Below are 13,046 nucleotides of genomic sequence, written 5' to 3'. Positions count from 1 at the left end.
CAATTCTATGTTTCTAGGATTCTAGGATTCACCTCTGTACTATTCTTAAATATATACACTAAATGAATTAAATGACAAGCAATTGAGAGCTTCACTTTCTTTTTTCTTTGAAGAAGCATTTTAAAAGTATCCAAAAAAAAACTGTTAAAACAGTGATCTTACAAAAAACGAATCCAATCCAATAGTGAGCTGCTACCAGAAAGTGTAGTTCTTTTTCCCCCTACCTGTAAGTAGTCTGTAAATAATTATGCTTGAGCAGGCAGTTGACCTAAGTATACCTCATATGCTTTGCAAGGAGTAAGAGAAGACTGTTTACATCCACATTAACACCAAAGACAAGTGCAAGCTATGCCCTGGATGATTGAAACCACAGTCTTGAGACAGTGAAATGACTGATTCCAAACCAGAATGATCAGTAACAAACAGCTAAAGCAGAAATTTGAGCAAGAAGATGAATGTAGGCGATCAGGTAAAACTTGAAACCAGAGGTACTACTGGTAAGAGAAAATAGTTTACAACCCCAGAAGCATAGACACATACAAATTCATCTGCAGTTATTAGGTAGCTGAGTAAGACTTATCTCCAACACTGAAATCATGCAAGAAATTCTGTCTCCAAAGTGAAGTTATTCGCAGGGGCACATGGTTGTGTTTAGGGTCTACCTGGTGGGAAGCTGGCTTCAGTACTCTTCAGAGAGAAGAGTAATCATACAACTGCCTGATAATAACTGCTTAGATATGCCCAGTATTAATATATTCCTTTGGTTTTCACTTAGGATAATGGGAGCAAAGATGGGACGGCAGAAGAGAGTCAGTGCCAATCAATGTGAAAAGTACAAAAGTCAGAATAACCTGAGAGAACTGGCATGTAAATTGCAGGTCCAGTAACAAGCTGTTTGATTAAACTTTTCAGAAGGAATGATACAGTACAATATTGCACCTCTTCTCAAAAACTGGGGAAGGCAGAGAAACCAATGCAACTGTCCATGAATTTAAACTCCTGTGTGGTTTTGCATGGTTCAACTCCAGTGTCAATTTTCCCTATGTAAGGAGGCTCAATTCCTGTTAGATCAGTAATGGCTGATACATGATATGAACTGGGGTTAGATTTCCCAGTACAGGAAAAGGGTCTGTGTGACCTTTTTCCAAATGTCTGATGAGAGCTATGATGATCAGAAATGGCACTGATGATGGTGGGGAAATCTTGCACTGAATGGCCTGGAGAATAGGTGTTGGAATCATCATCTGACAAAGGTCATGGGTTGTAACTTAGACAAAGAATTAAAGATCCCATTAACTGAACAAGAAATGGTGGAACTGACTCTGAATCTCTTTGTAAGTTTTCTGTAAGTCACAGGTAGATAATGGACTTTCCTGGATACATTTTTCACTATGCAATATAAACATTATCAATTCTGAGGCCATGAGGTATAGCAGCCAGGAGCAAATTTAGCAAAAGGGCAACACAACAAAGAGTAAAGTAGAAGATAAATGTATTAATATGTGACAATAAAGGCAGTAAGGTTTAAACAAATTATTTTTCAGAAACTGTAAGAATACACTGAAAAGTAAGCATTAAAATCAAAGAGAAAACAAGACTGAATAGCAAAGACTACAACAAAACATCAATTCTTATCTATAAAAGAAGGTGTATGGGGTAAAATTCATCAGCTTCTAGAATAGGCATAATACAAGGAAACCTTCACTGGATTGCTATGGTTATGTCCATCACAGTCTACATTTGGGCAGTAATTCAATATAACGTGACAATGAAATTTATTAATGACAGAATGGTGGGAGACCTTGTCAATACGAAGTATTTTAATATTATACAGAAACTGGATGACCTTGAGGATAATAACAAAAGTGATGATATTCAAGAGTACAAGTGCAAGGTCATGCACTTATAGACAATGTTTCTGCCAGAAGATGGGAGTGACAACTGGAAATAACACAAAAGAAGAAATACAAGGACACAGTAATTGATTGCAAAGTAACTATGCGGTCCCAGCTTGACATTACTAGGAGAATACATAGATATAAGCAAGAAAATTTCAAGAGCAACTATACAGAGAAATAGGGAGGTGTTATTTTACAATGCTATGTTGAGGTCTCATCTGGAGTTATACACACCTTTGACCAAGCATTTTCTACAAAGATTCATGCAAGCAGGAAGAGACAGAGAGAAGGTGACCTTGATGGAAAATGGAAAGCCTATCTCACAAAGGAGAAGTACTGCAAAGGTGGTGTCTTACAGAAATATACAATTCAGGCACAAGAAATAGTTTAGCCACATAATTACAACACTTCACAATAGCTACTCCCACACACAGAAAAATACATATGTTAAAGCAGTCTGGCTTGTTTGGGCTAAAAAAAATGAAGGTACAAAAAAAAAGGTACATGGAAAAACATGTTCAAAATATGCAAAATGTGCGTGTTAGGATATTGAAACTCCACCAAGGTCAGAGGCATTAGACAGCCCTACAGAATACACACGTAAATCTCAATAATCTGATATACTGTTCTGAATGATGGCTTAGAAGAGACCAGAGAAGTAAAATTTTGATGTGTGGTACCTGGAAGAGGCTCGCCTTTTGAACACTCAATTTAATAACAGATTAAACAGCTCCCGCAAAAGCCAGATGAAGCCATAAACATAAAACACAAGTGCTCCCAAGATTTGTTTTCAGGAATTTAGAACATCTATCAGAAGAGAAAGTTACTTACTGCAGTTGACAGCCTGGATGCCAAGGTCATTTCCAAATTTCCTTTGAGACCAAGAAGAGCAGGAACCAAGATAAAAACTTCAGTAACATTCTTGAATACATCCCAGTGCTATTCAAAGGATACAGCGAGAAAAAAAAAAATCCATTGAAAAATTCCCTTTAGACAATCTTAAAAGTAGTGCAAAAAAATCTGTAACTCATAATTTAAGTCTCTAAAAAAAATCAACCTTTTAAGATCAAACCCAAAAGCCTTTAAGGCAAGAGTTATCTATCTAGTTCATATAGAAGTGCGCCTGCACACCACAACTTGAAAGACTAGAATACCAAATGCAAGAGATACAAAATCTCCTAAATTAATGTCTCCACTACTGCACTTTCTCTGCATATTTAAAATAGAGATTAATTATAGGTCATTATAAAATTACTCTTCCTGTTTTGTCAGTATTTATTTTACTCTCTCTGAGTAAACAGTTTAATCTGTTTCATGCATGTAAATTCTGTTTGCATGTTAATTATGGACACTTAAATTGCACTATTCCTACTATATCAAAGTCATCCTAGCAGGATGCTAGAACTTAAGCTTACAAAACCCAGGCTTTATAAAGCAAACCAAGACAAACTCTCCAATATTTTTTCTGTGCTGACTTTTCAGCATCAAAAAGCTGTGCTACTTTATATGCCTGTCAATCCATGTATTTAATCTGTAATTACATAAACTTCAGCTAACCTAACAAAACTTTAATATATCTTGTAAATAAATCATCTTTGTAGTCAGGGATTTGCAGTTGGTAAATATGATTTTAATTAAAAAAAGGATTCAGTTTTCAAATGTAAACAAGATTGGAGAAGTATGAAGTTAGCTGTGTATTAACTACTGAAAAAGAGTAGCTATGAAATGGTTTTTAAGAAAAAAGCTTTGAATTCTTCGTCTTCCTTAAATTTATGTTTTCACAACATATTCTTTCATGCTTCCCTGCTTTACAAACATTATAGTTTCATGCTTAGCTTAGGGTGCCCTCTCTCTCTCATGCACACTGCTGGGTTGGGAAACCAATGAAGATTGGAAGTAATACAGAAGGAAAAAAATAATCATAATAGAGTATTATCTCAATCCAGATCAAAGAACAACTTAAAAAAAAAACAACCAAAGAACACTTCTGTCCCTTTCAGAGATGAAAGGCATTGGGAAACATTGAGTTGGAAGCCAACAGAGGCAGTAGGCACAACTGCCTCTTTTGGCTGATCATGAAGCTGTATCGTGACATAAATCATGTATTAACAATGTATGAACAAAGCATCCGAAAAAGATTGGCACAAGCAAAGTACAAGGCTGATGCAAAACAGCGTAAGGAGGCAGTAAAGTTTGCTTGCCAATTACAATTTTCCTTTTTCTTGACGCATGAAGTGTCTTTCCATTGCAACTGATTTAAGACCAAGCTTTATTTTCTCTCTCAAGTTTTTGAGTAACAAAAAATAGAATAGAGCAGAGTAACTCCTGTTGGAAGGGAATTTAGTTCAACTGCCATTTCAGGGCTAATAAAAAGTTAAAAAAAAATGCCCACCTCCTACTCCGCCTTCAAGAGAACTTTTTTAAGTATAGATAAAGAAAACCCCAAGACAGAATAAAACAAAACAAAATAGAAGCAGATGAATTTTCCTACTGCCTTTTCAGTTTGAGTAGCATGGATATTTAATCTGTTTGAATAATTTTATTCCCATAAATAAAAAAAGTAATTTATTATTACTTTTCTTTCTGAAGACAGAATCTATTAGCTTTTTGCTCACAACAAATTTCAACTTTGGGGAGAAAATAAAAGTAGGTAGGAAATAAAAGTAAATATAGCCTCCAAAAAGCAAAGAGAAAGCAAGAAAGTAACAGCTAATCAAATAAACCTTCCTTAGCTGTTATTTTCTCAAGAATTTTCTTCAAATGTCACTGCACAAAGAAATACTTGGTAGGCAACTTTAGCTTTTAACTTCATTTTAATGCTACAGCTGTGTTAAGCTACAAAACCGGTCCTACAGAAGTTCTGTGTCAGTAGGATCTTAGTGATACAATACTCCAAAACAGGTTTTAAAAAGGTTATGTATGTAACTCTTAAAATTCAAAGAAAGTTGTATTTTATCTTAACCCTGAATAACTATAATCACAAGCAGATAGGCTGCTTCTATGGACTTACCACAATCATATTTCAAGGTGAAAGTGATTTTCCGGCCTTGTTCACACCAATAATGCTTGTAATTCCAAGTGTTCAGTATACTTAACACTGCATAAAAAAGTCACACCTGAATACCTAAAAATGCTCTAAATCACTGCATAAGAATTTAATGTAGCATATGAACTTCAGGAATGGTTTCATACCATTATCTTTAATCAAATCTATACTTTATGTCAGAAATTGCAGAGAGCTGAAGCACAAAAGGAACATTTATTACTGACTAGAATTTTGACCTGATTCATACTCATTATTATATTTCTATCTTCAGTTAAAGCAGAAGTAACAGCTTTTTTTCACCAGTTCACTGTGGCTGTGAATACTTACCAATATTTACCAAGTCTTGAATAAATCCAAACAAAATATTTGAGGTGTTTAAGATAATCTGGGGAGCAAAGCAGTTCATAATAGCATAATCATTCACACACTTTATTATTTCTCATTATTGTAAGCATCTACAATACCATGCGTTAAATCATAAAGCTCACAGATTACCTGTTAAAAATACTGTTCCCAAAGCAAATACGAACCTGTACTATATCCAAAACCATGCCGGCTGAAACAGTTCCAAATCCTGCTAGCAAAAAAGGTACGAGAATCTGCAGTGCCATAATACTACTAGATTCCTTGGGTTGCTTTCTACTCCCTTCCACAATAATATCTTCATTACTGTCACTAGACAGGCTGTCTTCCTGCAACATTGCATCTGTTTCTGAGGTGTCCATTCCATCACAGTAATTATAACTGGAAAAATCATCATATTTAGGGCTACAGCTAGAAGGGCTGTGTCCATTACTACCATGAAAGGTTTGTTCTGAGAAGTGATGATACTCCGCATGCTGGTCAGATTTAACATTATAATTATGTCCTGCTGGTTGTAATCCATCTTGCCAAACACCATTCACTTTTTTGTGTCTTTCATCCTGGTTTATTTGGTAAACAACAGGAACCATACTCAAAAGCAGATTCAAAAATTTATCGGATTGAACTGAACTAAGACTAATGGTCCAGTCCACAAAACCTTCTCTGTCATGAACTCTGCTGTTTGTTTTGGTGATGGTAGATCTGCCTTTACAGTTAGTCATAGTGCTACAGAAGTACAGGCTGGAAAAGCACTTTGTTCTTCAGATGTCAGTGAAGAAATCTTGTAGATGAGTTATCAAGTGCCACTCTAGATAATTCTAAAACAGGTAACATTAAATGACGCTTTCTTGAATGCAAAAAGTTTTTTTCATGGATCTCGCATCTTCAACAATTCCATACCCAAATCTGGATCAAAAAAGAAAAAAAAAAAAAAAGTATAAATTAAATCTTTAAAATATTTCAGCTCTCTACAGAAGACACAGAATAATAGTTTAAATGTTAAGGTCTCACAGTACTTTTTCAAAACAAGTATCTGTGAACTAGCCAATCTCCCCCAGCCTTCCACTGTCAAACTGGAAAAGAAATTATGAGGAGAAAAGGGGAAAGTTAGTGGGTGAGAAAGCTTCACAAACCAGTGTACTGTCCAGCGGCAGGAACAGAAAGTAATGTGGACCACAATTGACTTGGTGAGGATTCAATTTTTGTCTTCTTAAAGTCCAAGAAGTCAAAACCATTAGGCAAGTGCTGTGTAGCCCCAGACTTCATGCAGCCTTGATAGCAGCATGTCCACAGAGAAAACTTCATGGGAAATGCATTGGAGTGGTACAACAGAACCCACATGATACACTGTAGCTGCTACTGTTCCTCACATTCTGTTATTGGCATGGAGCACAGAAAAAAAGAAAAAAAAAAATGGGAAAAATAGGGAAAAAACACCTTTCAAAACACTATCTGATGTGCTAAGCCTGCAGTGATATTCTGGGTGGTTCTGTTTTTATGTACTGATAGTCCATGCCTCCTAACCCTGTAAAAAGATGACAAACCAATACAGGCATGTAGTTTGAAAGCATGCTAATTTAAAATATTACTGAACTTGCTCAGAAGCAAACATATAAATGAAGTTAAATATAATATTAAATACTACGTATGTAATAAATCTGGACTTTTAAAATAATACAAGATCAAGGAAAGAAGACAGAAACGAAATTCAGACCAGTTACAGTAAAATAGTTTATATTAGTCTGCTTTAAAAACATATCCACAGTACTATACTCATAAATATGGCGCATTACATTTCATTAAAATTAAGGGAGAAAATTGAGTTAAGAGAAATAAGATATTAAACATCTGATTTTCATTCAATTTTTCATATGGAATAGGATGTAAATATTTCTGATGTCTAGTAGCCACTAAGCTGTAATTATTTGATCAATATTAACACCAGCCACTGTCACTTTGTTTTGCTTTCTGCAAGTCACACAAATACAATTATATATTTTATGTTTAACGTGATTGTGCTATTACTTCTACTTTCCAACTGCTGTTACGGTCAAACATTAAACAATGATATATTGGTAGTCTCAAGTCATTTGACATTTCCTCCACTAGTAGCCACTTTACCTTCCTCTTCTTTAGTTTTCATGTTGTGATAATAGCTATGGTAATTTACTGAAAGTACAACATTATTTGACTTGAAGTTTTGTTGATCTGTTTTTATTACTGGATGCCATGAAGACATGCAAACCATTGGCATGATCTGGGCAGACTACACCAAGATGATGCCGAATGACAATTCCACAAGCTCAATATACTATATATCTATAGAGTCACAGAATCTCCCAGGTTGAAAAAGAACTCCAAGATCATCTCGTCCAACTGTCTACCTACCACCAATATCTCCCCACCAGGGACAGTGACTACACCACCTCCCTTGGCACCTTGTTCCACTGCCTGACTGTAGAGAGTGTTATTTACAGCTGGTTAGCTGAGAAGTGTCGTAAACACAGTGCAGCTAAACAAGCAGCCATACCACGTGCAAGGACAGCAAGAACAGCAGGATGCCCTGTGATGGTGAGAAACTAGCCATGGTTTTGTGAACTCAGCAAGGGAGCAACTATCAGGACGATAACAACAAGTTGCAAAGATACTTGGGGATGGTATGTAATTGGGAACCAATGATGAGCTCCGCTTTTGCACTATGTATGAGCTAATTATCTGTATTATAAATGTACACGCAGCCAAGCAATAAATGAGATTAGCTGATCATATGTCAATGACAGGTGTGGTCGTTTGCTTTTCTCCCTCCATCTCCAACACCTGACCACCCTTTTGGAGAAGAAATTGTTCCTAACATCCAACCTGAGCCTGGTGCAACTCAAGGCCATTCCCTCCCATCCTATTGCTAGTAACATGGGAGAAGAGGCAGACTCCCACCCTACCACAGCCTCGTTTCCAGTCATCATACAGAGTGATAAGGTCTCCTCAGCACTCAAGGCATGGCCTCACCAGAGCTGGGTACAGGGGGACAATTACATCCTTGCTCCTTCTGGCTACCCTATTTCTGATACAAGCCAGGATGCCTTCTTGGCCACCTGGGCAATTCTGGCTCACGTTCAGTCAAGTTCAACCAACACCCTCAGGTCCATTTCTTCCACACAGTCTTCCAGCGACTCTGCCCCTAGCCTTTAGCATGTCCAGCCTTCCAAGACCCCTTTACCCTTCAGGACTGAATCCCAAGTGATCTTCCCTACCAGTGTCCTGAACAGATCCAAGTCTGTTGTCCGGATGTCCAAGGTAGAAGTTTTGCTGACCCTCTTGTTGACTTCACTAAGAATAGAGAACTTTGCCATTTTGCAGTCACTCAGCCCAAGACAGCTCCTGACCTTCACACCTCCCACCAGCCCTACTCTTTGAGCAGCAGGTCTAGCAGGGCACCTCCTATCACAGGCTCTTTTACCAGTCAGGATGTCACCCTCCTGAAGACTAGAAAATTCCTAGACTGCTTCATTTGCATTATATTATATTTCCAGTATACATCAGGGAAGTTGAAGTCCCCATGAGCACAAGGCTGCTGACTGCGCAACTTTTGCCAGCTGCTTGTTCAACACCTCATCCATCTCTTCATCCTGATTAGGCAGTCTGTAACAGACCCCCACCAGGATGGCAGCCTTGCAGGCCCTCCAACATGTAAAGCTAAAAAACCTTCTGTTTTTACAGACTGCAGGAAACAAAATTTAAGGTAGGAGGATTTTTCATCTCCTTCCCTATGAAGATGGGGCTTATACATTAATGTTTATGTTATGATTCCTATACTCCCTCCATTTCAATGTTTTTAAATAATCTAACATTTTTCAATCCTACTAAATTTTACAGGGAATACAGAGTTCAAAGCTATCAGCCTTACCAGTGATTTACATTTGTGCCCTTGCTGTAAGGCGTCTTCAAACATAAGGATAACTCACCCACATACGGCCACAGCGAGTCAACTTCAGATCTGCTGCTTACAGAACCACTTGGTTTGCTTTTCTGCGTGAAGACTCATACTCACCATGAAGACTTTTCCCCCTACCAATTGCTTTATCCAAGGCAGCTCTGACCAAGAAAAGAATATTTTAAAAGCAACAAAGGAGTTTATTGTTTGATTTAGAAAGAAAAGTTTTGCAAGAGAAAAAATTTTTTTTCCACATGACCAACAAAGAAAACAAGGTTCCTGAAATAACTTTGCTACCCAGTAGTAAATTGTGCTATGCTGAACTTTTTATTATAAGCATATAAAAACTCCTAAGCCTCAATTCTAGTTTCCACACACATCATTATGAGTAACAAAACAACCTCTGTTCTCTCCCAGAGAAGCTCTAACCACAAGCCAAAATGGTGCTGGGTTATGTGCTACAGAAAGGCAACAACAGGGAACAATTTTGTTTCTGCCCGGAACAAAGGTTTTAGCTGAGTAAAAGAAAAGATAACGGTGCATTTATTGTAGAATTAAGGATTAAGAGGAGTACAGGAGAAGAGCATCTCATGGAAACTGCAGAAAATTAAGACTGCAGCAGGAAGCCCATGGCCTTGGATGCTGAAGGTGGCCAATTGATTTATGAGGATGGAAAGTGGTACAGTAGCTATGCTACGTGCAAAGGGAAAATTCAGATCACTTCCGACAGGTGAGTTTCAGTTGATCACAAGAAGCATCAAGATAAGAGAAACTTTATTAAATAATTCAAGAAAGGTGTACAAAACTAAGATGCAAAGTGTTCGTAGTAAAAGATGCTTATACCACAGCAGTCTCATTAGAGGTATTTTAGGGGTGGTGATTTTTTGTTTGTTTGTTTTTTAGGAGTGCTCATAAATGAAGGACTCTATTTCATCCCCAGGGAAATACAGAGAAATTTTCCCAATAGCTTTAGGAAGGCAGAGTTTGGCTGTCACTGTTGTTTCTCCACTCACATCACTGGAGAGCTAGCTGGTGATTCACGGAAATTATTCATTGCTCAGGAACTCCGACTAAAAGTATTTGGGTTAATTATCCATATCTTTACACCATATGGGTTTTTCTCCTTTAAGTTTGCACTTCTTGGGGATACAGCGGTTTCATTTAATACAATGAAGTGTTAACAAATAGAAATGGCAACTGTAAGTGTGAAAAAGAGACAGAAAAATGATTCAGTCCACTGTAAAAGCTACACAGACAGAGACTGGGGGCCAACAGTTGAAACAAAAAAGTACTAAAGCAGTTTAGATGACAGTCATTTATATTTTTCCTACCAAACTGTCAGGAATGACAAAATGTGAGCTAATGGTAAATGCTAAAAAAGGAGAACTTGAGAATATAAGCTGAACAATATACTACAGTACATAAACCTGCAGTGAAAAGTAATTACATCGCTAGAGGATAACTGTACAGCCCTCTGAATTCAACTATTCATTTCTAAAAACCCACTCTTCCAAATGTCATCTGATGTAGTAATTTCATTCTGAGTTCTGGATGTTAATACTGCTGTAGTTTTACTTTTTTGCTTGCAGCTACAAAAAGCAGCAAACCATCAATGGGACAATATGATCTTGAGGGTCAGAAATCCCTGTGAAGCTTTATCATTGACATGAACTATTGCAATTTTATTGCATTGTCTATAAAAGATATAGCCAGGTAAAGAAGCAAGTGCTACTAGAATAACTCATGTGAAATAAAGGAGGCAAAAATCTCAAAAACCAGCCCAAAACAGGAGATAAGTGAGTCTGGTTTCCTGCAACATAATTAGGTTGCAGAGAAAGGAGAAGTATGAGGGGAAAAAAATCACCCAGAAACCAAGAGATAAAGATTCTTTGAGAAGCCATAAGATTGCCTCAAAAGTATCACACCTGGCATGTTATATGTGAAATGAAAGAAGACCTTGTCTTTCTCCCTATGAGCAAAATAATGAGCTGGACCAGTATCAGTTTTCCATCCTTCAGCTTTGATTGATTTGATTGCTCTTGTTTTGTCTGAGGAAGATGAAGGAAAGTATAATTGTTTAGGAAGGAGCAGAAGGAACATGCTTCATCTTTTAAACATTGTTTCAGTCACAGTCTTGATTCAGTTCTCAAGAACGTAGGCAGGAGGTGCTTCTTCCATATGTCCCCATGTATATTTAAAGCATATCCACCATTGGAAGGATTAAGGAACTGGACATCATGGCTCAAAGTTTGGATGCACAGCCATTGGACAGATAAGGATTAATTTAAAGCATGTAAACAATAGCCATGCTTTTCTAAATACAGTCAAAGAAAGCAGAAGGAGGAAGAACAGTGAACAACAGATTGTGAATAGAGTCAGCATTATGACGGGCTAAAACAAATATTTACTGAAGTCTAAGGTTGGGAAAATTAATTTTCTGATTTCTTTCTGAGTTTGGCAAACAAAAGCAAAAGAAAACACCCAGCCAAGTAATCCTGAGCTTTAGCAGGATCCATTTCTAATCACACCGTAGTCAAAATTCCTTTTTCCTCAAAGCTGCAACAGCTATTACAGGTAATCTTTTGAAGCAATAATGCTCTCTATCCTGCACTGCTGGGTGATCTACAATGAAACACCACTGGTTAAACATGACCGAGAAACACCTCTCAGAATATGAACAAGCCTCAGAAAGGGATAGTCAGGAAAGTTGAGCTTTCACTGAGCTTTAATATAGAATCATAGAATCACCAAGGTTGGAAAAGACCTAAAAGATCATCCAGTCCAACCGTTCACCTATTACCAATAACTCCCACTAAACCATGTCCCTCAACACAATACGTTACCATAACAAACAGCGCTACCCTTAGAAAGAGCCTTTCTTTGGATGACAGCCTGCATGTGCTGTTTTTACTGTTTCTACTGTTTTTCACACAGTAAAATTGGTCTTTCCAATTAATAATTACTTGTAGAGATAATTTAAGACTCCAGCTTTGCTCATTTTCTTACTAGTTTGTAACACACCCTTCTTCAGAACAGACAAAAACCCAATGGCATGTACAGCAACAGGAATTTTGCTATTCATTTAAATGAGGTTAGAATTTACTAATTTTAGACACACTTGTAAATGGCATTATTAAATAAGGAGAGACCCTGCTGTTCTGAATATTGTATTTAAATCATCATATTTAATGATCATGGAGGAGATGCTGACCTTGTGTTTCAAAGTTTTCTAAACCAGCTTTCGTAGCTATTGAACATCTAGCATGATTTCCCTTTACAGGCCATTTTCATCTGTTCCTTTTAGAACTAGAATCACAAGGATAATTACCATGTAATGGTCACTGCCATGCCTATAGACAGACATCATGAAGCAGGTCATATGGCATGGCTGCGCTACTATTTGGAGGAACCTGACAGGAGAGAGGAATATCCCAATAGGAATCTCATGTAGTTCAGTAGCAGAATATTTGAAGTCCTGCCCATGGGTGACAAGGCAATGCCCAGAGATCCCTTCCAATCTCAAGAATTCTCAGATTCTGAAGTTTGGAAGGCATTTTGCACAGCCTCTTTTCCACTGCTATGTCCTGTGTACATGCAAGTTCCCAGTGCCAAGCAGACATCCTTATGACAACGATGACTGTCATTGACACTGCTGTATCCTAGTGAACACTTAAGTAGAAAGTGAAAACTACATCAGATCACCTGAATATATGGAGTAAGCAAACAGGCTGTTTTATCATTAACCCTTTTGTAGAATCCAGAATCAAGGATAGTGCACTGCGCTATGGTTATTTATAACAGTTATTAA

The 13,046-nt window shown here is 37.3% G+C and overlaps 1 protein-coding gene across 4 annotated transcripts in view; it reads right to left on the bottom strand.

Annotated features, from left to right (window-relative positions):
* The window catches only part of SLC41A2 (solute carrier family 41 member 2), a 39,808-nt gene that overhangs the window by 25,130 nt on the left and 1,632 nt on the right, over positions 1-13,046 (bottom strand). The window contains exons 2-5 of one of the 4 annotated variants that reach the window (XM_015864576.2): positions 9,270-9,399; positions 6,441-6,680; positions 5,475-6,213; positions 2,730-2,837 (exon numbers count right to left, since the gene is read on the bottom strand). In XM_015864576.2, coding sequence (XP_015720062.1) covers positions 2,730-2,837; positions 5,475-6,029 — 663 coding nt within the window. In that variant the 5' untranslated portion in view covers positions 6,030-6,213; positions 6,441-6,680; positions 9,270-9,399. The remainder of the gene's footprint in view (positions 1-2,729; positions 2,838-5,474; positions 6,214-6,440; positions 6,681-9,269; positions 9,400-13,046) is intronic. The other 3 variants (XM_015864580.2, XM_032445170.1, XM_015864568.1) reach the window with 3 other exon arrangements.

Source organism: Coturnix japonica, chromosome 1 (assembly GCF_001577835.2).
Source record: "Coturnix japonica isolate 7356 chromosome 1, Coturnix japonica 2.1, whole genome shotgun sequence".
NCBI lineage: Eukaryota > Metazoa > Chordata > Aves > Galliformes > Phasianidae > Coturnix > Coturnix japonica.
Note: the sequence above shows the minus strand (reverse complement) of the source record. Positions and strands in the feature narration are given on the sequence as shown.